At 49.0% G+C, this 22,238-nt stretch overlaps 6 protein-coding genes across 6 annotated transcripts; 2 read left to right on the plus strand and 4 right to left on the minus strand.

The window, feature by feature from the left end:
- The first annotated feature begins 1,011 nt into the window (after positions 1 to 1,011).
- Positions 1,012 to 1,829, plus strand: ANOM_007174 (putative ssDNA binding protein Ssb3). The gene is made up of 3 exons (XM_015552430.1): positions 1,012 to 1,336; positions 1,436 to 1,490; positions 1,601 to 1,829. Exons 1-3 carry the CDS (start codon positions 1,094 to 1,096, stop codon positions 1,672 to 1,674), a joined length of 372 nt encoding a protein of 123 aa, XP_015406183.1. The 5' UTR covers positions 1,012 to 1,093; the 3' UTR covers positions 1,675 to 1,829.
- A 462-nt stretch (positions 1,830 to 2,291) lies between these two features.
- Positions 2,292 to 6,035, minus strand: ANOM_007175 (putative GATA transcription factor (Ams2); the record flags this gene model as incomplete). Its single annotated transcript, XM_015552431.1, has 5 exons — positions 2,292 to 3,577; positions 3,676 to 4,672; positions 4,762 to 5,719; positions 5,779 to 5,932; positions 5,996 to 6,035. The coding sequence occupies 5 exons, from the start codon at positions 6,033 to 6,035 to the stop codon at positions 2,292 to 2,294; spliced, it is 3,435 nt and encodes a 1,144-aa protein (XP_015406184.1).
- Positions 6,036 to 6,752: 717 nt separating this feature from the next.
- Positions 6,753 to 7,379, plus strand: ANOM_007176 (mRNA splicing protein SMD2; the record flags this gene model as incomplete). The annotated part of the gene is made up of 4 exons (XM_015552432.1): positions 6,753 to 6,775; positions 6,903 to 6,935; positions 7,009 to 7,257; positions 7,337 to 7,379. 4 exons carry the CDS (start codon positions 6,753 to 6,755, stop codon positions 7,377 to 7,379), a joined length of 348 nt encoding a protein of 115 aa, XP_015406181.1.
- Positions 7,380 to 7,950: 571 nt separating this feature from the next.
- On the minus strand, positions 7,951 to 10,408 carry ANOM_007177 (putative dihydroxyacetone kinase (DakA); the record flags this gene model as incomplete). The annotated part of the gene is made up of 4 exons (XM_015552433.1): positions 7,951 to 8,748; positions 8,815 to 9,440; positions 9,501 to 10,008; positions 10,191 to 10,408. Coding segments are annotated over 4 exons (1,938 nt in total), but the record flags the coding sequence as incomplete, so codon positions are not given.
- Positions 10,409 to 13,163: 2,755 nt separating this feature from the next.
- On the minus strand, positions 13,164 to 16,398 carry ANOM_007178 (cullin family protein). Its single transcript, XM_015552434.1, has 5 exons — positions 15,483 to 16,398; positions 14,347 to 15,427; positions 13,856 to 14,278; positions 13,426 to 13,786; positions 13,164 to 13,331 (listed from the first exon to the last, which is right to left on the minus strand). Exons 1-5 carry the CDS (start codon positions 16,233 to 16,235, stop codon positions 13,271 to 13,273), a joined length of 2,679 nt encoding a protein of 892 aa, XP_015406179.1. The 5' UTR covers positions 16,236 to 16,398; the 3' UTR covers positions 13,164 to 13,270.
- Positions 16,399 to 16,662: 264 nt separating this feature from the next.
- Positions 16,663 to 22,039, minus strand: ANOM_007179 (nuclear pore complex Nup192/Nup205 family protein; the record flags this gene model as incomplete). Its single annotated transcript, XM_015552435.1, has 5 exons — positions 16,663 to 16,849; positions 16,902 to 17,173; positions 17,224 to 17,379; positions 17,435 to 21,775; positions 21,856 to 22,039. The coding sequence occupies 5 exons, from the start codon at positions 22,037 to 22,039 to the stop codon at positions 16,799 to 16,801; spliced, it is 5,004 nt and encodes a 1,667-aa protein (XP_015406180.1). The 3' UTR covers positions 16,663 to 16,798.
- Positions 22,040 to 22,238: the final 199 nt, after the last annotated feature.

Raw genomic sequence — 22,238 nt, forward strand, 5'->3', positions numbered from 1 at the left:
TTTTTTTTTTTTTTTTTTGTACATCTTTTTTATTGTATATGTTTTTGTACATGTTTTTGTTTTTGTCTTTTTTTTTATTTTTTTTGTTCGTTTTTTTCTTTTGTCTTTTCTTGCTCATGTTTAGATAGATGATAGATCGAGATATCCAGACTCTGCCAAGCAGAGCAGTTATTGCCAGTAGATAATAGACAATAGACTCTTCTGAGGATTCAATCTGAGAAGCCACAAGAACTTAACCCGATCACATAGAGCCGGACTTCACTCTAGGATGAAGTCAGGATAGTCTTGACTCTTAGGCAGAGGAAGCCATGCTACGAGTGTAGGTAATGAGCCTCGGAAAACCTAGAGAAGCAGTCAACAAGCAATCCAGCGGAGAAAGCCGACCAGATATGATGCATATATAAACCTGTTGTGCCAGCCGTTACCAAAGGAAACGGAAGAACTACCTATCACGACCCAGTCGTTAGTAATTGATATTCCTCTTCCCTCGTTGTTTCAAGCTGTATATCACTTTCTAGATCTTAGCAGCCGCAACATCAGGGAGAGTGTACCGAAAGGCCTTCGAGCCCGCGTAGGACTAATCGAAAAGTCCCCAGGAATCTACCATTTACAGCAAAGAAGCTGATGTTAGACTTTGGTTTCTACTAACACAATGTACAACCAAAGGCTTGAGGGAAATATATCATCCAAGGTTACTGTACCAGAATTGTAGACTTTAAGAGAATACCAGGGTTGATCTCAGTCACAACACTATTACCTCTTCACGAGAGTAGCATGGTGCTTTCATATCCATTAATTTACGTGCCAAAGAAGATCTAATATCTCTACGATGAAGTGTGTGGTTAATTATATCTCAATGTATGACCCATGGGACAGCCCTAATGAGCCAAGGACAATCACATGACCACGCGTAACGCGCCGCGATGGATCTGCTCGCGACTATCGGAGCGAAATGATAGCCCCATCGATCAACTAATACACCGTTCTCTCCATCTAATTACTCGATACAACGGCAGTTCCTCCCACAGACAAATAGCTCATCACTTTCACCCTCACCAAACCAACTAAAAGAGGAAAGAAAAAGAAAACGAAAATGTCCCTCCAAACACCCCGCGTCCTCCCCGCCCACCTCCACGCCTTCCACCCCTCCAACGCCAACCCCCACGTCACAAACACCGTCCGTCTACTGGGCACAGTAACAGCGCTCCGTGGCGACACGGCGACCATCACGTGCGGAGATAACGGAGACGTGACGCTGATCTTGAAGCCCGATTCGCATCTGCAGATGGGGAAGCTGGTCGAGGTTGTTGGCAAGGTGACTGATGTTGAGGGGCAGGTGAGTCTTGCACACTCCAAGTTCTATTTCTTTTACAAATCCTACGGACTATAGCGCGGAGTGAGGTAGGATTTCATGCTGACAGATGGACGTGAACAGGGCCTTGGGGTGAGGGTGTTGGGCAGCTTTGATTGGGGAAATCCCTCTGATTGCGGTATGTGGTTTTTCACTTCTTTTCTTGTCGGTCTACGGTGTTGCTGTTAGGAGCTTTGGTGCTGGGAAGAATTATGTGGGGAGCTCGGGCTGATGGTGGTTCTTGGACAGATTATAAAATCTATGAGAATGTGGTCAATGCGACACATCGGTTTAAGTCGCTTTTCTATGAGGCGGCTGAATAATTTATTCTTTGCTATGTTTCATGAATCTTGTTTCTCTTTGATACCAGGGTGCATATGTTTAAAACTTCTCTCTAGACATAGGGGGGTGGCATCTGGCGATGCAATTAAATAGTGGCATTAGAAGGACGTCGAATGTTATTTATGCTATCATGCTCTTACCTTATGGCTATCTTTGTTCCGCTAGTATAGTGCAGTTAAGATTGTAGATTGCGATTGTTAGTGTAGAATCTTGCTACATCTACTTCGGAGATAGGTAAGGTTGCTTCTTTCTTTCATTGGTTTTTATTTGTATTTGTTATTGTTATGGTTATGGTTATGGTTATCGAGCTCAAGACGAGTCAACTTGTCCTCGATGTTGAGACATAGTGATAGTAAAGTGTCGGCGGCACACTCGGTGGCGCCTGATGCAGGCTCATCATGGCCTGAACATGAAAAGGAAACTAAAAGACAGGACAATCCCAAGGTCAACGGTGTACCCTCGGTACAGGTTCCAATCCACCAACGCCGTCGCTTGAAAAACATATCAAGAAGGACACAGAAAGAAAAAAGAATGCCAAAGAAAGTCTCGGATGCTCATCACAATAAGAGGGTAACAATAAGATTATAGTCAAAGAAACTCATGAAACATTAGGCGTATTGTTTTGTGCTTGTTCTTTGTGGCTCGATCCCTCGGCCGGCTTAGCCTTGACATTCAGGGCCATGACGTCGGTATCGAGGGCATCGGAGCTGAAAAATCCAGAATCAAGGAGGTTCGGATCAAGATTGAAGATATCAAAATGGTTTTCTTTATGAAGGTCTGGGTTGGACAGAAGCGCGTTGATGAGATTACCAGAATCATCATCTCCGTTGTTCTGCTCTTCCTCAGATCCATTGGGCGAGACGTAGTCCGACGGCAGCCAATCCGGCCAGTTGCTACTGGACGGACATTTGCTTGGATCAAAGCCGAACAAGGAGTCAGCGTTCGTGGCAGAAGCTGCATCAGAGAAGATATCCACAATCACTTTGTCCATCCCGTCGAATGCATCCGCACTGAAGGCATCGTCGGGAAGAGAGGGCAAGTCAGGCATGTGAAGGCGCATCTGCTTGGGAGTTTTTCCCTGGCGTGGCGTTGACCCGGGGCTATTTTGAATGCGTTGGAGCCGTTGCGCGGTAAGCTTCGTGGGGGTTGTGTTGACGTCCTTCCGTACTTTAGACGACGAAGGTGAGTGACCCGGAAACGAAAGCGATTTTTCACCCAAAATGCCGGTGCGAGGATTGCGTCGCCGTGGTGTAGGGCTCGTAGGCAAGTCTAGCTCAAAGCTCGGGCTCTCAAAGAGACAGTCTAGGTCAGAAGCGCCATTCTCTTTGTCCTGAGGTTGCTTGGTAGACTCGTGAGAAGCTACGCGAGGGCTGCGGCGTGGGCTGTTTAGAACCGACTCGCCTAGAGCTTTCAGAGGGCCGCCCTCAGCCTGCGAATTAGGAAACAGAACTCTCCGTACGGATTTGGGAGTAAGACTATTCTCACCCGCCGTGGCAGAATTACGACTCTCGAGATTCCTAGCAGGACTAGACTGGATAGCTCGCCTGAGGGCCTCGATCGCATTGTCCTCTTGCCAACGACTTCCCGCAGTGTCCGATGACTTCCGGGGCTCCAAGCTGGTTGCGCGCCGCCGCTTGGATGGGGGGTCCTGGGAATCATCCTCGTTCTCGTTTTCATTATTGTTGCCATCACGAGGGGTTATGCCGTCTTCTGCGGCCGGCGACGAGGCATCGGATGCGACGGGCGAGGATCCGTCCACTTTGGTCAATTCGGCTCGGCTTCGGCTCCTGGTTGCAGCACCATTGGTTGAAAGGGGGCCACCTCCCCTGCGGTTCCTAGGGGGACGCTTCCTCTTGCCATTTGAAGACTTGTTCCATTTGTTCTCTGGTCGCATGGATTTAAACTTGTGAAGCCAAAGGCGCATGCTTTTTTTCATGTCAGTATCAAGAGCGTCAATCAGTTAGCATATCTTTATCACTTACGGTTGCAAAGAAGGACTTGAGCAAAGTCATTGTCGGCATCAGCGAGACTCTTCTTGTAGATCTTGAATTTGGTAACTTTGTCTTGATCATCCCGCTCCAGAGACTGCCAAAACAACATGCCCGAATCCTTCTTCATCACATCGGCCTCTTGCTCATTCCCAATGATTTCCTTGGACCAGGCCCTACGCCACGTGGGTGTTTCGATCGCGCCACAGTTCTCACAGTAAGGGGGAACCTGCCCATCGCGAATGCACTTATCAAGGCGAGCCTGAACCTGTCTTAATCTTCTCGCACCCGCCCCACTGCGGACTTTACCGTCCTCTGCTACTCGTTGCGGGGCAGGGGTCTCTGCAGCGGTGAAATCACTCATTGGGCCAGCAGCCCAAGCGGTATTCTGGCCTTGAGGTTGCGATGGCATGACGGGGTCACTTGCGGGAATTGCGCTTATCAGCTGCTCTATTTCACTCTGGGACATAGGAGCAGGGGCCAGAGGCTTAGGAGCCTGTCTAAAGCTTGCGCGTGAAGACGGCCTCGAGCCTGCAGCGCTAGCTGGTGCACGGGGAGGTACAGGTGCTGATTCCTTCACAGGCTGTCCTTGTGACTCATCACCAACATGGACATTCTCATTTCGGGTCTCCTGGCTCAGGCGAGCGCCAACAGGTGAACTGGCCTGCACTGCCGAGTGATCTCTCCGCTTCTCACTGGCAGTGTCATTCGTCACAGGCCTTGTGTAATCTTCCAACGGTGTGCCGATGTCGTCATCTAAAAGCTCTTCTACGCCACCACTCATGAATCCAGAATCAGGATCAGTGACCATAGGTGGGAGAACTGGGCTGGAGCGGGTTGGGAAGCTGCAGTCCAAGACAGGGGGCGAGGACGGCATGCTGAATGAAGGCTCGAAAAGACCTTGGTAGCGAGACTCCTCTGGGGATTGCGTGTTGAATTCAATGGGAGTCTGGTCATCGCTGGCGTTATACGGAGACTCGTAGTGGTTGCTCTGGACGGAGGATTCACGCAGAAGGCTCGGCATGGTGCGTGCCCGACGAGGGAGGCCATTCATGTTGGAGATAGGGGTGGTGGCCGAACCGGTTCTTCATGGGAGCTCTGAGCAGCAGCAATAGCCGGGTTGATTGGCGTGGGGCGGTGAATACGAACAGAAGCAGCTGTACTTGCAGCTACCCGCAGGGAGCTGGGCTGCCTCTCGATGTTGAAGTCCGACTTCCCGGGCCATTCCGCTCGATACAGCTTAGCACGTTTTCGAGGTTGGGACTCTCCAGATTCCTCGCAGCTACCGTAGCCCGATTGAATAGATCCCCTGCGACTGGCATACCGAGATTGAATAGCAAAGTCCGAGTCACGCATAGAAGCGCTAGAAGACGGACGAATGATATCACTCTGCGAGCGGTCCAAACGGGGTTGCTGTGACTGTTGCTGTATCGGCTGAGAAAGTTGCTCCTGCTGATATTGTGATCGTTGGCCCCCAGGGGTGGATACTCTGCTTCCAGCTGCCAAGGCGGACTGCGAAGGTGATACAGATCGATATGGCCCATGTGCAGAGACAGGTGGAATTTCCCTTGGCGTCGAGCTCTCGCTAAGTAATTGATGAAAACGCTCAATTCCGGAGTGGTCCAAGGGCGATTCCGTCCGTTCCGGTTGCTGGGTGATAGAGGGGGTCATCAACCCGGTTTGGCGCAAGAAGTTGGTCCACGCTTGCGCATCGAATTCGTGAGGAATAACGGTGCTCAACTCCCGATACCTCCGCATGCTTTCCAGGTATTCACTCTGCATGACCGTGGGAACGGGTACCAAGCGCAACTTCACCTCCAGTGTCTCCTGAGCACCCTTCGAGAACAATCCCAGCACATTTTTGCAGACGCGACCAGTGACCATGGTTTCAGATTGATGGGCCGGGGCATTTGGCGTGGGAGAAGCCGAAGCAAGAACCCATGATAACATTCCCTGTCCAACCAAAGGCGTCTCATATTCTGAGTAATCGTAGGCATAAACGGTGTAATCTTGTCCCAGTTTCGCAACCAATTCGGGACTGCAATCAGACAAATAACAATGAGTATAATCTCAGTGACTGGAAGTGATTCAACTAACCTGGCGGAGACAATGGCTTGAATGCAAGTCTTCAGCTCGATAACCCCAATTTGTGTCTTCTCGTCCAGGGCAGCAGTCTGGACATCGAGAAGATGAGGCCACCGGGCCAGACAATTTGTCTTGTTGGCATCGTCGAATGTGTAAAGCACCTTCACTAATAAATTGGAGCCCAATGATTAGCATCCACGGTAGAATTGAGCTGGAAAGGGAAGCTCACGCCTCATAGGCCGGACGGAAATTCCGTCCTGAGATTCCATGCCACCAACTTGAGAGGAATAACCATAAGCAAGCTGGAGAAGATGTATCCAAATAAGAATATGTCAGAACGAGGTGAAAGTTTGTTGAAGAAGCGGACCGTGGGTTGAATCAGCTGGATAGGAATGTCGAAGCGTGACAAAGTTTTCAAAGGAAGGTTGAATAGGATAGAAGCAACGTAGCGTCCGATCTATGCCGCTTGCTTATCGACTCGTCAAGCCTATCTAATCGGAGGTTGCGTCGACCGGGAGAATGAGCCGGTATGTAAAGAATCAGGATAGCGGGGTGGAATGATCTCTGGAATGCAGACGTGGGACTGAAGGAAGGGATGAAGGGACATGCGGTGAGAGTCCTTAAGAAGGAGAGAGGTGAGGAGATTCCAGGGATGTTCGGTTCTGACTTGGAAAGTGACCGCGAGTCGTGAAGTAGGGGCGAAGTAGTGAGAGGTTGGAGAAGGAAAAGAAACGACGCCTTGCATTTGAATGTCGAGAAGCTTGCAAGATCGCCGACATGAACCGTGTCGGACGCGACGTGACGGAGCCAATCGCGAACTGGGAAAAAAGCTCTGTCGCAAACACGGCAAACACGCGCGACACGTGATCCGCGACCCGCGCCAAGACGCCGGAAGAGTCCAAGACAGCGACAAAGCTGATAGTCCGATGGAAAGATAGTCAAGACGTCCTCCAGCAGACCACCACCACCTTTTATATCCCGCCAACATGTCGACCGACCCAAAGATCCAGTACGTTACCCCTCTTTTCCTGGAGATCATGTGTCATTGCATGCGTCATTCATCTCCTTCATCATGGCGTGATCTTTTTACTCTAACGCGATCGATCTGATGCTAATCATACCGTCTAATTCAACAGGGACCTGCTTAACAAGCCCAAGAGTGAGCTTACGTATGTTCTTCCCAACTTCCATCGGACCTCTTGTCTATTGGATCTATCCACAGCCTCTAACATCCCCATCAAGTGAATACGAGGTCTCCCTCGTCGAGGAACATGAGCTCACAGCTGGCCCCCTCTCTCTCCTCCAAACCGCCACACGCACACACACCCAGGTCCTGATCGCCTGCCGTAGCAACCGTCGCCTGCTTGCTCGCGTGAAGGCGTTCGACCGCCACTGCAACATGGTGCTGGAGAACGTCAAGGAGATGTGGACAGAGAAGCCCAAGGGCGGTAAGGGCAAGGGTGTCAACAAGGATCGCTTCATCAGCAAGATGTATGTGCCCATGCGATTCCTCCCCGCTTGAGGTACTTTGATGAGGAACCCGACCTCCTGATCTAACACCTCGCTCTAGGTTCCTGCGTGGCGACTCGGTCATCCTCGTTCTGCTCAGTTGATCTCGGGAATCCATTCCCAACCACGTGACATGCGCGACATGTTTGGCTTTTCTCTATCCAGTTATTGGAGTCGACAAAGACGGTCTATTTCTTTGATATCGATACCCTGTCCTACGATTTCCGAAGTCTGCGATCCATAGTCGGAGATTCAATCACACGTACATCCTAAGCTCCCTTGGCGAGTAGAAAAGGGGATTCTATTTCTTCTCATGAGCTTTCTCTATGTCCGTTCTTCGTTTTTTTACTGTATCATGAAGGGACACATCTGGCGTTTTTCTGGTCCGTTTAGAAAAGTTAGAAAAGGAAAGAAAAGTCAGATAGTTGGATTCGAGGTTTTTCTCGAAGTTAATAGGGGCCGGTCGAGTGTTCTCGATCGGTGAAAGTGGGCGTGGACAGTAGCTTTCTGGATGTATAAATATGAACGCTAATACAGCCATTTAGCTACAATGCAATGAAAGACCCCCGCTAGCAGAAGGAACATACTGTCGCACTTCGTATAGCTTGGCTTGAGTATTACGCACAAGTAGTTAAGATTCTTACAGGAATCAGAAATATCAATAATAAACTCATTGAATTTATACACTATTGGTAATTGTAACTGATTAGAAGCATGGATAAAACCGAGCAATGAACACTGCACAAAACAGAACGCCTGCAATTGTCATGATGTCATCGATTAAAATTAAAGTGTTTCATGAGATGCAATATGTACCGCGAGGTTCGAGGAATCATGCTTGCTTTGGAATGGCTTCGACAAGCCCGGTGAAGAATTCGCTAAGTCCGTAAGCACCGGGGTCAGGAACCTTACCCACCCACTCGTCTTCACCACCCACATAGACAGATCGTCCCAAGCTGGCCTTCATGCTCTTCGTGGCTTCAGTTCCCTCTTGGGCAGCCTGAGCAGCAGCATGGACATCCTTGGTGTCGCGTAGAGTGTCACAGAAGGGAACAAGGGCGTCAATCATAGTACGGTCACCAGGCTTGGCTGGTGTGTACTTTCCAAGAGCTCCAAGCGAGTATTTCAAGGCCTCACCCCAGACTTCAGCCGTGGCAGGAGTCGTCTTGCCCTTGTCTTGCTCCCGGAGGCCGTGCACAAGTGCGTTCAAGAAGATGGCGTAGATGGCACCGGAAGTACCATCCATAGTGTTCTCCACAATGGTAACGATGCGGTTGACGGTTTTAACCACGTCATCATCCAGGCTTGATAAGTTGTCCTCAAGGAGTGCGAGAACAGCCTCGGCACCACGTTTCAGGCCAACGCCACAGTCACCGTCTCCGACGATCGTATCGTAGCGAGTAACTGTTGGTTCGGCGTCAATGATGCGCCGGAGACCAGCTCCCAAGACTTTTCTAATAGTAGCAGGGTCCACTATTGCATTTCGTTAGCATGCATCCAAGGGAATCGAATATAGAAGATTGGGCAAACTAAGCATACACTTAACGTTACTGGGCTGTTCCTCAGCCAGCTTGGTCTTCTTGAGCTCTACAGGAGCATCGGTCCGACGGTCCCAGGTGGATGTTGGGATAGGGGCGGACCAACCGACTGCCTCGGCGGGGGCATCCAAAAGCTCAAGGAAAGACTTGCCAGCGCCCAATCCATTATCAGCGAGCTTCAACAGCGAAGCGCTGAAACCTAATCCGTTGAGACTGGTGAGGAAAGTTCCTTGAATAACTCGTACGGGTTTGATGCTGTAGTCCTGCTCAAGCTGGCGGTATACTTCATCGGTGATACCAGAGAGCTCCAGGCTGCTCACACCACCCAGGTTGTTAATCAGGAGCACAAACTCGTCGTCCGGTTCACGTGTAATGAAAGCACGGTCAGGGTCGTTGTGGTCCAAGATTTGGAAAAGCATGGTCTTGACCAGCTCTGGCAAAGTGAATTTCATTCGATGGGATCCGGGTTCGTTGTGAATACCCATTCCAACTTCGACCTCCCCAACAGGAATAGTATCTTCTGAAGCAGGTCGGCCAGGAATGTGGACGTGCTCTAGAGAAGAGCCCACAGTTGCGAGCAGCGAGTTGGCCTGCTTAGCAACACGGTGGATTTCTTCGAGAGAAGCACTGGTTGTATGTCAGCATGAGGGACCTCTCTTTCACCAATGTACATAATAATCAACTAACCCTGTCTCAGCCAAGGCGCTGACGATTTTCAGAACGAGGATTCCGCCGCCAATGCCGCGACGACCGACTTTTCCGCCCTTCTTCTTGCCGACGCCAGCGTCGTCATTGATAGCAAAAAATTCAGTCTTGATTCCGGCAGCGCGTGCCTTCTCGGCAGCCATACCGAAGTTGAGCACATCGCCGGTGTAGTTCATGGGAATGATGAACACACCTTGCTCATTGTCGACACAGTCGAGAGCAGCTTTGCGGATTTGTACGGCAGAGGGAGAGGCGAAGATAGTGCCAGCGACTGAAGCATCTAGGAATCCTTGGCCGACAAAGCCCGCGAAAGCCGGTTCGTGGCCGGAGCCACCGCCGGAAACGATCGCGACCTTCTTCTTTTTGAGCGAATCGGGGCGGCGGAAAATGATCTTGTTCTCAGGGTCGAAAGCAAGAGAAGGGTTTGTCAAAGTCAGCGAGTGGAGGGCGGTGACCACCAGATGGTTCGGGTCCGAGAAGAAGTGTTTGGCTGTGTTGCGTTAGTGCACCTGTCAATGCATATTTTCTGGGGTTTTAGTTTTGTTTGTGGAGAACATCGGGGTCGTTTCATGATGATCGTGGGTCTGATCGCGAGGGGGTTGTATAAGGCCCCCAACGAGAACAGCGAAACCAGAAGATGTGATAAATTCAGAAAACAGGCTGGCAACGTACTCTGTGCAGACATGATGTATGATGTGTGTAATTTCCTGATGAGGTACAGCAAACAACTGGAAATCGAAGTATGACGTCGACAGCGGATTGGACGCTCGACTTCGGGTGTGGAGAAAGACCGGAAGTCTTGGGGGGTCGGAGAGACTAGTTGAGGATTGTGCAAAAAAGAATCCACTCGTCCAGGAGGGTATTCGTCTGCTTATAAGCGTCTGTTCCTCGCTAAAACTGAAGCGAGATTTGGTCGGGTTTCTGGGCGAAATTCCTCCTGATCTAAGAGCCGGGGATAATTCGCTAGGTTTGCGCCGAGAACTTATCACGAGTATAGTACTGGCACAGAGGCTACAATCGCTCTATCGTCCGTGAGAGGCGGGGAAAAAGTGGAGAAGTTGCGTTCACTCGGGTCTAATACTATAGATCAGTCCGGGGGCTCTCATGCGTCGAAAAACCGGAGATCACAAGGGTAGACGGGCATGTCATTTGCCAGTGGTACTCACAGTATATTGGACAGGTGGAGAAAACCTAGTCAATAGGATTAGGATGAGGTAATCGTGAGTCTGGGAGTGATTCAAACAAGTCAAGACGAATTGATTGGGTATGATGAGGTGAGAATCACCCGGAGGACGAGAGATGGAGGATAGAGGAGTGGAAGATAATGGCAATGAGGGGAGACGGAGAGTGAAGGGAAGCGTTGAAGTATACTTATACTGGGGAATGACTGTACTCAAGTAATAGTGGTCAACAAGTTGTAACCAGGCGAACCTGTTGACGATGTTGTCAAACCTGTTTGTTCTTTTTTTACCTTTTTTTTTTCAGTTCACATGGACAATGATTGCAATGAGACCCATCAAACCCCCCCGGATAGGCAATGGAAGAGTAGTTCACGATAGTACAACACATTCGAGCGAGGCAGCTGTACCGAGGAGTACCTAATCGAGTAAGTACCTAAGAGGTCTAGCCCACTGCGAGGTATGTACGGAGTACTCCATACATTGGTACCTGCGGACTCGTAATATTACACCAATCATACATTGTTCTGAGGCCTTGTCCATACTAAGGTAATCAAACTTCCCGCCGCCGGCCGCGAAACCCCATGGGTCTGGAACCTTGGGCGACTTACAGGCGACTTTGAACGAACGCTTCGGATTACCATCTGTGGCATTCCCGCCTCGACCCCTCGTATGGGATGGGTTTGAACTTTGGGGAAAGCAAAACGCTTGCTTATTTCCGCCTGATGGATGCGGCTACGGCTTCCTCCGCGGATAATTCCTTTATGGTCCAAAATTGAAATTCATAATTGCCAGGGATTACCCTGGAGGGCTGATCGAGTGGGTGTCGCAAGTGTCGGTCCATATCACCTTCCGGGTGCATCCACTAACTACGTACCAGGGTTACTATCAATTACAATACAACCAACATATGTCTGTACATACTCAGTAGAGTTGTCTAATAATTGGGATGATTACTATACCTCGATCTATCAGCCCATCCTTACATAACTGGACAGATTTCATCCTGATACACTTGACAAAATAAAACAGATGAATCAAAATAAAAATCTTCCAGCTCTCGTGATGTACATACATATGTTGTCTACCTCTCATCCCTTACTCCCGCTGTTGATGAGCGCGAGGAGCATCCCAACAGATTCCACTCCACGTATATCGGCATGCGTCCAGCAACCCAGTACGTATGCATTGTGGGATGCCTGAAGATCTACATAGGATGTAGCAGGCACATACTAGTGGAATTATTCCTATTCTCTGCATGCCTATGATATGCTTACTGTATCAGTGTCAATTACGAGTCCCTTTCGCTATCAGATTGACAATTCGGGCAAAAAGAATGACTCAGGACTGGGTCAATTGAGGATTTAGTATCCTCAAAGTATCTATTTTCGACAACCTTATGCGATCTGAAAAAAGAAGCTGCATCAAAAAAAAGAACTGATTCGTAGCGAGAATAATTTCTAGAACGAAGACGTAGTGCGACAAAAAGGGGGAAACGGCGCTAGAAACATCCCCAACATAAAAAGCGATCATGGGACCGACAAAAAAAAGCCTAGTTTCCCCGCTGTCAGATCTAATGGAAATCCACCAGCGTGGTTGAAGGGCTCTAATCATTACCACATCAGGAACTCCCAATGATAGGCGCGTACGTAGTCGCATATTGTTCAAGATGATCTCTCGTTCCGTGAAGTGTTCCATTGAGGATTCCTCCTGATCGCCCGTCCCTCAGGGTTCAGCTTGAGACAGGGAAGAGTTGCTGTGGATAAAAAGAAAAAGTGCACTCATCCACGTGAACCCCCAAAAGAGCCCAGACCGTTTTTTATTCTTCCGTTTCATTTCAATACATCCGATACAGAACATTTTACCATTTCCGGACCATCCCTTGGAATATGCTTTAATTTTTTTTTTTCTTTTTTTTTTTTTTCGCATTTTTGGATTTTCGGGGGGTTCGTCTCTCTCCCGAGTCTCGGTTCTCTCGGGCGAGAGTCAAAAGTGTGGTGATGCGTCGAGTGCAGTTTGAATGCTGTCTTTGACTTTCCTTGCTCGCCATTTAGTATGTAAGCAATTATCTCATCATTCAGTGATGATGACAACGATCATGGAGTCTTAATATTGCCGATCACCTTGCCACTAAACCGGTTGGTAGCACTCATCACAGTCCTGCGTGAGTATACGACACAGTAGGTCCGCAAGTAATCATGATGCTATTGATAATACAGAAAATAAAATAAGTGGATAACACCACGGAGAGATAACCCAGCGTACGGAGGGCTCCGTCTGCCAATGCCGAACTATTCTCAGGTTTTGTTCGGATCGGCACCGCGTGGGGGCTGGGCCTGCCAACCCGTGATCACGGGGGAAGGTTAATAATAACTTAATAGGGAACGCGATTAGATTTCCGCGGCCGCACCTACTGCAGGGCCGATGGACTGGGGAACAAAGTACCCCCCACATTGTCTCGGGTCATATATTAAAAGAACGTTTGCTTCGTGTCATATGATGCTCGAGGAGTTAAAACACATGATAATAGTTAATGTCTTGCTGACACAGATATAGTCGTCTCTAAATGTTCCATTATGCCACATACTGATACCGGTTTCCTTCTTCTCGCTCCATGTAGTCCTTTTCAATCAGCCTGTAGAGCAGTCATAGTCAGTGATCAGGTTCTCAATAAAAACCAGAAAAGAAAACAAAACAAAACGAAACAATAATTTCTCGGAGCCACTCACTTCTCAATGTTCTTCTTAATATCCGCGGGCTCGAGCACTCCTCGGCTGCGCGTCGCCTTGATCACCTCCGCTACCAGTTCGGGGTGTGTGATGGTCTTCCGGCTCTTCATAATCCGCACAATAGCTGCCTGGGTCTCATAATGCCGATCGGCTGCCACCCGCTCGTGGGTCGTCTTGTTCTCCTCCTTTGTCTCCTTCAGCTGGATCTGATTGATCTTGATCCGCATTTTCACGTCGGAGAATCCCCCATTGTACGAGAACTCGTCCGTTGTGTTGACTTCTCGGCCCTTCGGCTTCTTAACAAGCACTCGGTATTTGGCGCATGCGAGCGATTGGAGGGTCCGTTTCAGTTCCTGGTCAGCTATGCCACGTCAGTTAGCAGTAGCCCCGAGAGTGAGTATTTGGAGATTTGAGAGTATGGGGTACTAACACAACTTCGTCGCCTCCTGGATCTGTAGATAGCTCAGAGTATCCTTCTCGGACACGTCGTTAAATAGCAGAAGCACGATGGCCTGGAATGAACTGACTACCAGTTCCTTATCGCCTTTGGGAAATCTTGCGCGCAGCTGGCAGTGCGCGAGTTGGTGTTTCCAATTAAGTTTGCGCCCGTTGTATTTACTATAGTAAAACTTTTCGAACTCGCTGACAGCCGTCGCGATTTCGGGCGGTATTCGCACCTGAACATCGGGATAGGACGGCCAGGCAGACGCAGAGAGCACACTAACATTCAAATCTACCGGTAATCGGTGCTTGCGCTCACGCTGAATAGAATTATACGCCGCCATTTCATCCCGCGCCACGTCCATGTCTTTGAACATAGATTCCAGGTTGTGCGTGAAGCTGGAACCGCATTCTAACCAATCGTCAATGTTAGCCTCCATGTACACATCTCAATTTCTGTCGCTCGGAATCAGAACCAACCTGTCTTGAGCCTGGCCAGCATGCTCTTCTCTGCATCATCACTGGCACTTCGGCCCATCAATAGCCGACGAGCAAGGTCGTTCTTGTAAAATGCCTCAAATACAGCTTTGCCATGTACAAATCGGAAGAGGTCTAACACTTGATCTAACTGTCGATTGATTTCGGCATCCTCATCGGCAAGAGGTACATCCTCGACTTTTCGTCCAGGAGGTAATTTCCACCCGCCTTTGAGTAATCTATCCACATATTTGGCAATCAGCTCTCCGGTCTTGGGGTTATCTGTGCCTCCGGATGCGCCCGATTTTCGGCCCTTGTTCATGAACGTCTCAAAGGCCTCCCGCAAGGAATGTCCCAGTTCCTCATGCCGATGGAACGAGTTGATCCAAGTTTCGTCAAGCTGCTGTTTGAAATCCAGTAGTCGGGCCACCATTTCCGCCTCTTTTTCATCATCAAAGATAATTCCAGTACCTTCTTCAACGATGTAACTGCTGAATGCCGTTTTCAATTTCGCCCCCAAATCCCTTCGTTGAAGAAGAGTATAGAGCTTTTCCAAGGCAGTCTTATTGCCGGCCCGCAGCAGACCAAGAATGTCATTTTGGTTTAGGAGAACATCCTCTTGCTCTGCCACTAACTCCTGATCCAAAAGTTCAGACAACTTCTGTTTCGTGCTCCGATTTAAAGAGAACAATGTGCACCTGTCTACTTCTTGTTCAATTAACCGGTGACTGTTTTCCGCAAAGGTGGCGAGATATCCCGAGGCTTCATGCTGAGCCCATGATGCGAAGAATTTCATCGATTCGGAGACAAGGAGAGGTTCAAAGCCAGTAGTATAAACATCAAGGCCATGGAAAAATTCAATAGCGTTCCGAAGCAAAGATGAGTCGGCCGACATACCGCGCCCTTCGTCACGGTCCGCTTCAACCAGGTCGCAGGCGCCCTGTAAAACTTGTGGCTGTAACACTGGATCATTGAATATGTGTTGCCGGAACTGAATCAAGCCCATCTCGCGAATAACTGGGTATTCCTTGGAATGGAGGAGGAACGATTGGTCGAGATAGTAGAAAATCCAGCGTACTGTAACCTGCAAACGAGTCAATTCAAGATGGTAGATGGGCGGAAGAAGAACGGAAGCATACCAGCTTTGATTGCCATGTCGTCCATGAATCTACAACGGCTCGTAGCGTATCGATGTTGTTCCCCCCTGCTGCTTTGGCTACCAGCGTATCACGCAGTTTACCAGATACATGTCCTCGGCATCGCTCTTGCAGTTGTCTGGCCAGCGCCGAAGCTCTCCCTTGACGGCATACATTCTCAGCCCCTTTGTACAGCTCTTCTAGGGAGACCTCGGGTTTTCCGCCATCGAAAATCGCTGTCAGTGCGGCGTCAAGCTGGCCCCATATCTTCTCGAAGTATGAATCTTGATTCAATCGAGAGCCCGCTCGAAGATTTTTGACAACAAGCTTCTTGGCGCCGGTGTGAGGAGTAAAGTTGCTTTGGCGCACTGGTGCGTTGAAGGAGCGGGGTTTTGCTGCTACATTTCCGGAGTTGGTGCCCGGTGTAACTTGACCAAAAAATCCACTGCCTTTCGTTTCCTGATTTGAAAAATTGTACATGATGTTGGATGAAGCTGATCCCCGCGGACCTTGTGCAGCAGTTAGACCCGAGGGGGATGGCGATAGCCGGGGACGCTTGCTCGTCGGGGAGGATAGCTGGTGATGATGATGCTCTTTGCCGTGGGTTGTGTGATTCCGCGAAAGGAGCTCCGAAATCGTCGCCTGCTGGTGCTGAGGTTGGTGCAATACTTCCTCTTGCTCAGAAAGCTTCCTCTTGCCGATCGATTTGCGCTTACCGCTCCTCTGCTCGGTGGCGCCTCTCGAGGGTTGCGGCATCTACCTGGTCTTGTCCGAGATGACGATGTTGAAGAGGAGCGCTCAGCGTTGCAAAGGTCCAGAAGATCTCTGGACTATACAATTCATGGCAAATCCACCTAGGCTTTCTCGAATTTGAAATGAGCGATGCGGTACTGGTGGTGGAAGGGAGGGGAGATGGAGGGGGCAGCTGGCAGAGAGGAGGGCTGAAGCAGAGATGCTCCGCGGTAAGGTTCCGTTGACGTTGAAGTCGGAGATAAGATAATACGTCCGTACTGTACATACTTGTATGTTTGACCTTGCGGGGAATAAATATACTATCTCACCGGACAACAATTTTACACGTCTACGTTCATAGCTGACAGCGAAGAATGGAAGCTATGTCCGAATGGGATTATTTACGTCCAATTTTTTTATAGAAAAAAAAATTGGAAAAAGGAATTCCCCCTTTGAGATATGCCAAGGTTGTACATTAAGACAGCAGGCACAATATAGCAATCATTTCCATATACACCATTTCGTTACATCAATAAATCCAGTTACACCCCCCAAAAGTGCCTGGACGCTTTGCCAATCGTCCCTGTTCACGAGAATAACTGCGGTCGAGTGAGCTCTCTCACTTCATTATCCTCAAACTGCCGAATGTTAGATGAATCATCGAAGCAAACCATGTATGAAGGTGCGTACCTCTAAGAAATCCGTCGCAGCAACTAGTGCCATATATGATTTGGTTAGGTTGGTCAGGGCGCCATGGTGATCGGCAGCACCCCCTCCACCGATCTTGGCAAAGCGTTTGAATATGCCGACCATACTTTGCCTATTCTCAGCAAGGAACGCACGAGTCTGTTCCATCATCTGCTCGTTGTGAAGGCCCCGGGAAAACGCAGCGGAAACAATAACACGTAAGACAGAATCCAGTAGATCGTAATACCTCCGGAGGGCATCAGGGTTATCAATATCTACTACAGTTAGACAGTTTAACTATACCAAGGGACGGCTTGTTACTGACCGATGCCAAGATCTGGGTCGGCAGCGAATAGCTGCGAACCACGTACTGCTTCGAAAAGACCGGTCGTCAAGACGTGGGTTGCGCCGGCCTTCGTTTGGCAGAGTTGCTGAAGTAAAGACAGCAGAGATTCATAATAGGATAAGAGTAAAGGTGTATCTGAGTTAGACCTGATTAGCTGTAGATATGGCCAGTAGATTCCATGACTACATACCATTTGCCTGGGCATTTTTTAGTTCAATGGGCAACGTCCTAATGGCATCGAGGAAGAGACTTAGATAATTTGACTGAGAGATTGACTCGGCCAATACAGAATCTCCCTGTTTATCGAGAGCTGCAAGCAGATTGAGGAACAATAGAGCAGACACGCGACATGTCTCCTGGCCAGCATATGCATCATCGCATATCGCTTCAATCAGTGTGGTGCCAGCCATCTTGACAACCTGGTGGCTATGTTGTTTGATGCTCTCGTGTCCTGTATCGGGCTGGATGATACGGGCGATGTAGGATGAGCAAATGTTATAGAAAGTTTCTCGGAGATTAACATTTCCTGTCGCCAGAGCGATACCTCTAACACAGATCTGGAAGAGTTGATGGAGCTTCTCATCAATGACATCTCCACTTCTCCGGGCAGAATTGGCTTTTGCTGGGCTTGATTCCAGTTTGGTAACTAAAACTTCACCTAAGCGTGCTAGCTCGGTCGCCTCTGGGAGATCCTCTTCAACAGCGGCTTCAAGCTTGGGAAGAATCAACTGAATAGTATGTAGTATGAATGTCGACTTTCGTCCGCCTTCAATTTCGGAGCAAGTGAGCATGGTCGTAATGAGTTCTGTCCAGGATCGGAGAGCCAGATAACGATTGTTATTGATCTTTCTTGACTGGTTTGTCGCATGGACGAACATCTTCAAACCTTCGGCTTCTGCAAGAAATTGTTCCTCGTCTTGTGGGCGTAAATGCCCGCTTGAAAGCAATTCCTCTTTCCTGAGTTGTATCAGCTCCTCCAGCTCTGCCTCACTGTAAAGGATGAGTGAGCCATCCGCTTCTTTTGCGCACGCATCCAGCATAATACCATCTAAGAGGACTAGCATGGGGGCTTGGAGTTGACGTCCAATGTCCAGATCCGCGAAATCGAAAAGGTCAAACACCGTAGGATTCAATACCGCATCCCCTGTCTCTGAGGTCGAATTCCCAAACAACGTCGACATGATATCTGTTTGCAGCGTTGGTGAACGGAGCTTAGCAGCCGAACGAACCTCCGTAGTAGCATAAGCATACAAATAACTTCTGTATAACAGAAATTCTGCGAGAGCACTAGCAGAATCTGAAACCCAAAATTCTTCTGTCATAATCGGGAACCCATCCCAAGGGGTGTTTGGTCCAATGATGGGTTGGCTTGCGAGCAGACTTTGCAGAAAACGGTTCGCACGCATCTCAGTAAGGGTGAAGTAGGAGGAGATTTTGGATGACCATAAGTGCTTTAACACCTCCAAGGCCATACGCTTCAGGTGCACCATCCATGACAGGATATTTCCATCAACTTGATCTGGGTAGCTTTGCAAGAATGTGATGATCGCATGTAGCAAGGACATTCCGTTGGCGAGAAGTCCGTCAGAGGAGATGTCGAGCATATTTCCCACGCTGCTAAATCCAAGAAGCAGATGAGCTATCGTTGGCCGATCCGTGATCATTCTAAGGCAGCTGTTCAGCAGCGCCAATAAACTTTCTCTAATGATGTAACCAGAAGACTGCGACCCATGATCAAGTTCCCGTAGTTCAGGCTGCATTTGAGATACAAGTGGGCGTGCCACGCTGTCCACCTCTACTTCCGTACTGAGGACCTCGACGATTTTATTCGAGGACCGCCACTTGGACAACCCAGGTGATGAAACCTTGTTGAGCTTCCTGGAGCTAGAGAGTTTCTCCAGTAGCACCATTGATGTGATTGTGAGTTGTTGATGTGCCGTGCTGCAATAAAGACACAAAGCTGGCACAATTGACAAGTTGTTTAGGACGCTATCTTCAAAGGCAGAGAGCGATGAGTTCGCTACGTTGGTTCGGCTTCCACCACTTTGAGACTTGATCAAAGGGCGAACAATGTTGAAATATGTCGACTGAAGGTCCATGATCAGGTCCATGACCTCAAGGCTTCTGACTACAGAAAGGACCAATATAGAGTCGGATGCCGCTTTGGAAACCTCGGCTATATCTTGGTGAGCTGTCGCGAAGATTGTCTTGATTACATCTTCGTTGAACAACCATTCAGCTACCCGCGCAAAGGGGTGTAGACGGACATAAGTAACCAATGACGACGTTTTAGCATCGGATGGCACAGTGGGCTGGCTCAGAACAGAGACAAGACTCTCATTGAAGGACTTCAAGCATGTCACGACAAATTCCAGGCAATTGTACGTTAGCATCCGAGATTGGCGTTCGTTGAGATCTGGCACTTTCCGTGACAAGGCATGGCCCAGTATAAAGTCTATGTAAGGCTCGATACCTGGCATGCGATAGGACGAACCCAAAGATTCAGGAAATGGCAGCGAGAGGTGGTACTCAGCTGAATCAGATGTTGGAGACACAAGGGAATTGATCAGGGTCACAAAAGCATTGGCTTGGTCGAAGCTCTCGCCAAATTTTTGAAACGCTTGTTGCTCATGCCAAATAAGAGGGTTTGAGACTACTGGGATCTTGCCCATTCCAGAAGCACTCATAGATCCACCTGAGATCCACTGGTCAATAGAAAGCCACATTTCGTTTCCATTGATAGGTGTTCTTTCAGTCATCAAAGCTGCAAGGGTGGTGAAAACTGTGGCTCTCAAGTGCGTGGGTATCGGCCCGCTGCACAATGTCAACAATGTGCTGACAACGTTGAACGAGGGATGATGAAGCATCCAGTCCCGTATCGCGACACTTTGTCTACATAGATGTCCCATCAACCGGAGGTAACAGGTCAGCATGACAGGACTTTCTGGCTCACTCATATCTGCTGGTTCAGACTTCCGGGATCGTAGGATCGTTTGAGATGTCGAGGCAGGAGGCTTCTCGGTCACTTTTGTAGCATAAAGTTCTAACTCAGCGAACATCTGGGACCAATTCATGGAAGTCGACCGCTTGAATTTAGCAGACATGAACTTGTCCTCTTCAGTGAGAAATCTATGAGCTGCAGTGGCATTATCTTCGCTTCCCGAAATAGAGCATAGTAATTCACAGAATGCGCTAACTCTAGGGACAGTTTGCCTCTTCGAGGCCCATTGAAGGAAGCCATACAGATTTCCATCAGGATCGGCCCAGAACTCCTGTGCAGCGTCCGGTCGCTGCTCAAATGCAAAAGCCATTATCATGAGGAAAGATTCAAGGTGCGTCCGAGCTTCCACTAAACCTCGATGGAGACTAGAAGTTAGGCCATCTCTTAGCGCTGTAATTTGATCCAATCTTTGCGAATCTTCTTCTGATTTCAACATCCGAACAGCATCCGGCATATTAGCGATGCAGGACTCCACAAAGACCTCGAAGTTGTCCATCAGTAAGCATTTCATGTATGTAGCGCAGGTGTCAGATTCGGGCATAGCTGAGGAGCTTTCCTTCAATAGCAATGAAACTAATTCACTCCGAGCTGGATCTGCCCATTCTTCATTGTTCACTCCAGAACAGACGGCCAGCATAAAGTCCAGCCCTCCATCATCTAGCGCTGTCATGAACATCTTTGTACGCTCCTCAGCGTCCTTCTCGAGATCGACCCCGGGGAGGGGGGAGGACGGTCCATCAAAATCCCATCCACCATATACTGCAAGCCAGAGAGAAATTACTGCAGAATGGAAAGTAGGGAGGGCCCAGGATTGGCCATCTTTGGTTGACGTAACGGCTGTGTGCAAGCTTCGAGCCTCTTTGTATGAATTGGAACTTTCCGGAGAACCATGTTGAACGAAAGCAGCAATTATAGAAGGGATATAATGCACCAGTAGCCCATCAAACCGGTCCAATTTCCGAAGGTTCCCAAGCAGAAGCCGAAGATCCTCTGGGCTAGTATAAGGGCCTTTAAAAAGGTAGCAAAGTATAGCACCCAACGATTCATGCTGTTGCTGCAAGCTGGCGCGCTGATACTCTATGGCCTCCATTATATCGGCATCTTCCGCTTGGCCAACAATGGATGCCTTCTGAATCTGTTCAGCAACAAGTACAAGCCACTTCTCAATATCTTCCATCGATTTCATGCATTTTCGTGCAAACAGTGACGCGTTTCGTAGAGGGCCATTCTTTATCTCGACAACGAAAGCTATCATGTCCTGCATTAGAGCCTGGGTCATTTCCCGTTCGACCTCGAAGGATTCTTGGAGGATAAGACGCAGGGATTCGAGGAGGAAGTGCCGACGCTCGTGAAACCGCATGATCGCAGCGATAAGAGGAGTTCTATCCAGCATCTGAGCATGGTCCTGGGCGCCAAGAAACAGGTGTGCTGCCTCCAGTTCATCGATACCCAGCGCATCGGCCAGCTGTAACGCGCCTTGTTGGAACTCCTCGTTGATGGAATATTCAAGGTCATCGACGGTGATCTTCCCTAAGTGGATTCGGAGTAACGTAAACATGGTTCCAACCTAAGATTATATTTCCCATTGCACATAGAAGATAAATGCTTACCTGAAAGAACAGCCTGGCGACTGGAATTGTTCTTTGGTGGCCTGTCAAGGAGCTTCCTGAAATCATCGATGTGAGCCTCCAACTCATCACGGAGACGGTCGATGTTCACAAAGGAGGACTCAGTCAGGGATGAGAGATCTTGATACAAGCCACGAAGGCCCGCTAGAGTGTCTCTGTCCCCCATGATCAGAGATTTTCCCTAGCTCTGCAAGAAGCGCTGTGGAGGTCGAAATGAAGTATAAACTGTTTGTTGCGGGCCAAAAAAGGTCGGAGGTCGCGATCAAAATTCCGACCCGAAAAAGTAAAAGCGGCGGAGCTTCTGTTTGCGCCAAGACCAAAGCTCCTTTGAGTCTCCTAACAGCCGCACCGGAGCTTCCAGGCAA

Source organism: Aspergillus nomiae (assembly GCF_001204775.2).
Source record: "Aspergillus nomiae NRRL 13137 chromosome Unknown contig00165, whole genome shotgun sequence".
Lineage (NCBI taxonomy): Eukaryota > Fungi > Ascomycota > Eurotiomycetes > Eurotiales > Aspergillaceae > Aspergillus > Aspergillus nomiae.

What these genes read in the sequence shown, in the direction of transcription:
- ANOM_007174 (XM_015552430.1), top strand. Translation starts at nt 1,094, where the DNA reads ATGTCCCTCCAAACACCCCGCGTCCTCCCCGCCCACCTCCACGCCTTC. An exon ending in TGACTGATGTTGAGGGGCAG is followed by an intron (nt 1,337 to 1,435) that starts GTGAGTCTTGCA and finishes GGACGTGAACAG; the next exon opens with GGCCTTGGGGTGAGGGTGTT. An exon ending in GGGAAATCCCTCTGATTGCG is followed by an intron (nt 1,491 to 1,600) that starts GTATGTGGTTTT and finishes GTTCTTGGACAG; the next exon opens with ATTATAAAATCTATGAGAAT.
- ANOM_007178 (XM_015552434.1), bottom strand. Translation starts at nt 16,235, where the DNA reads ATGCCGCAACCCTCGAGAGGCGCCACCGAGCAGAGGAGCGGTAAGCGC. An exon ending in CGACATGGCAATCAAAGCTG is followed by an intron (nt 15,428 to 15,482) that starts GTATGCTTCCGT and finishes ACTCGTTTGCAG; the next exon opens with GTTACAGTACGCTGGATTTT. An exon ending in CCAGGAGGCGACGAAGTTGT is followed by an intron (nt 13,787 to 13,855) that starts GTTAGTACCCCA and finishes GACGTGGCATAG; the next exon opens with CTGACCAGGAACTGAAACGG.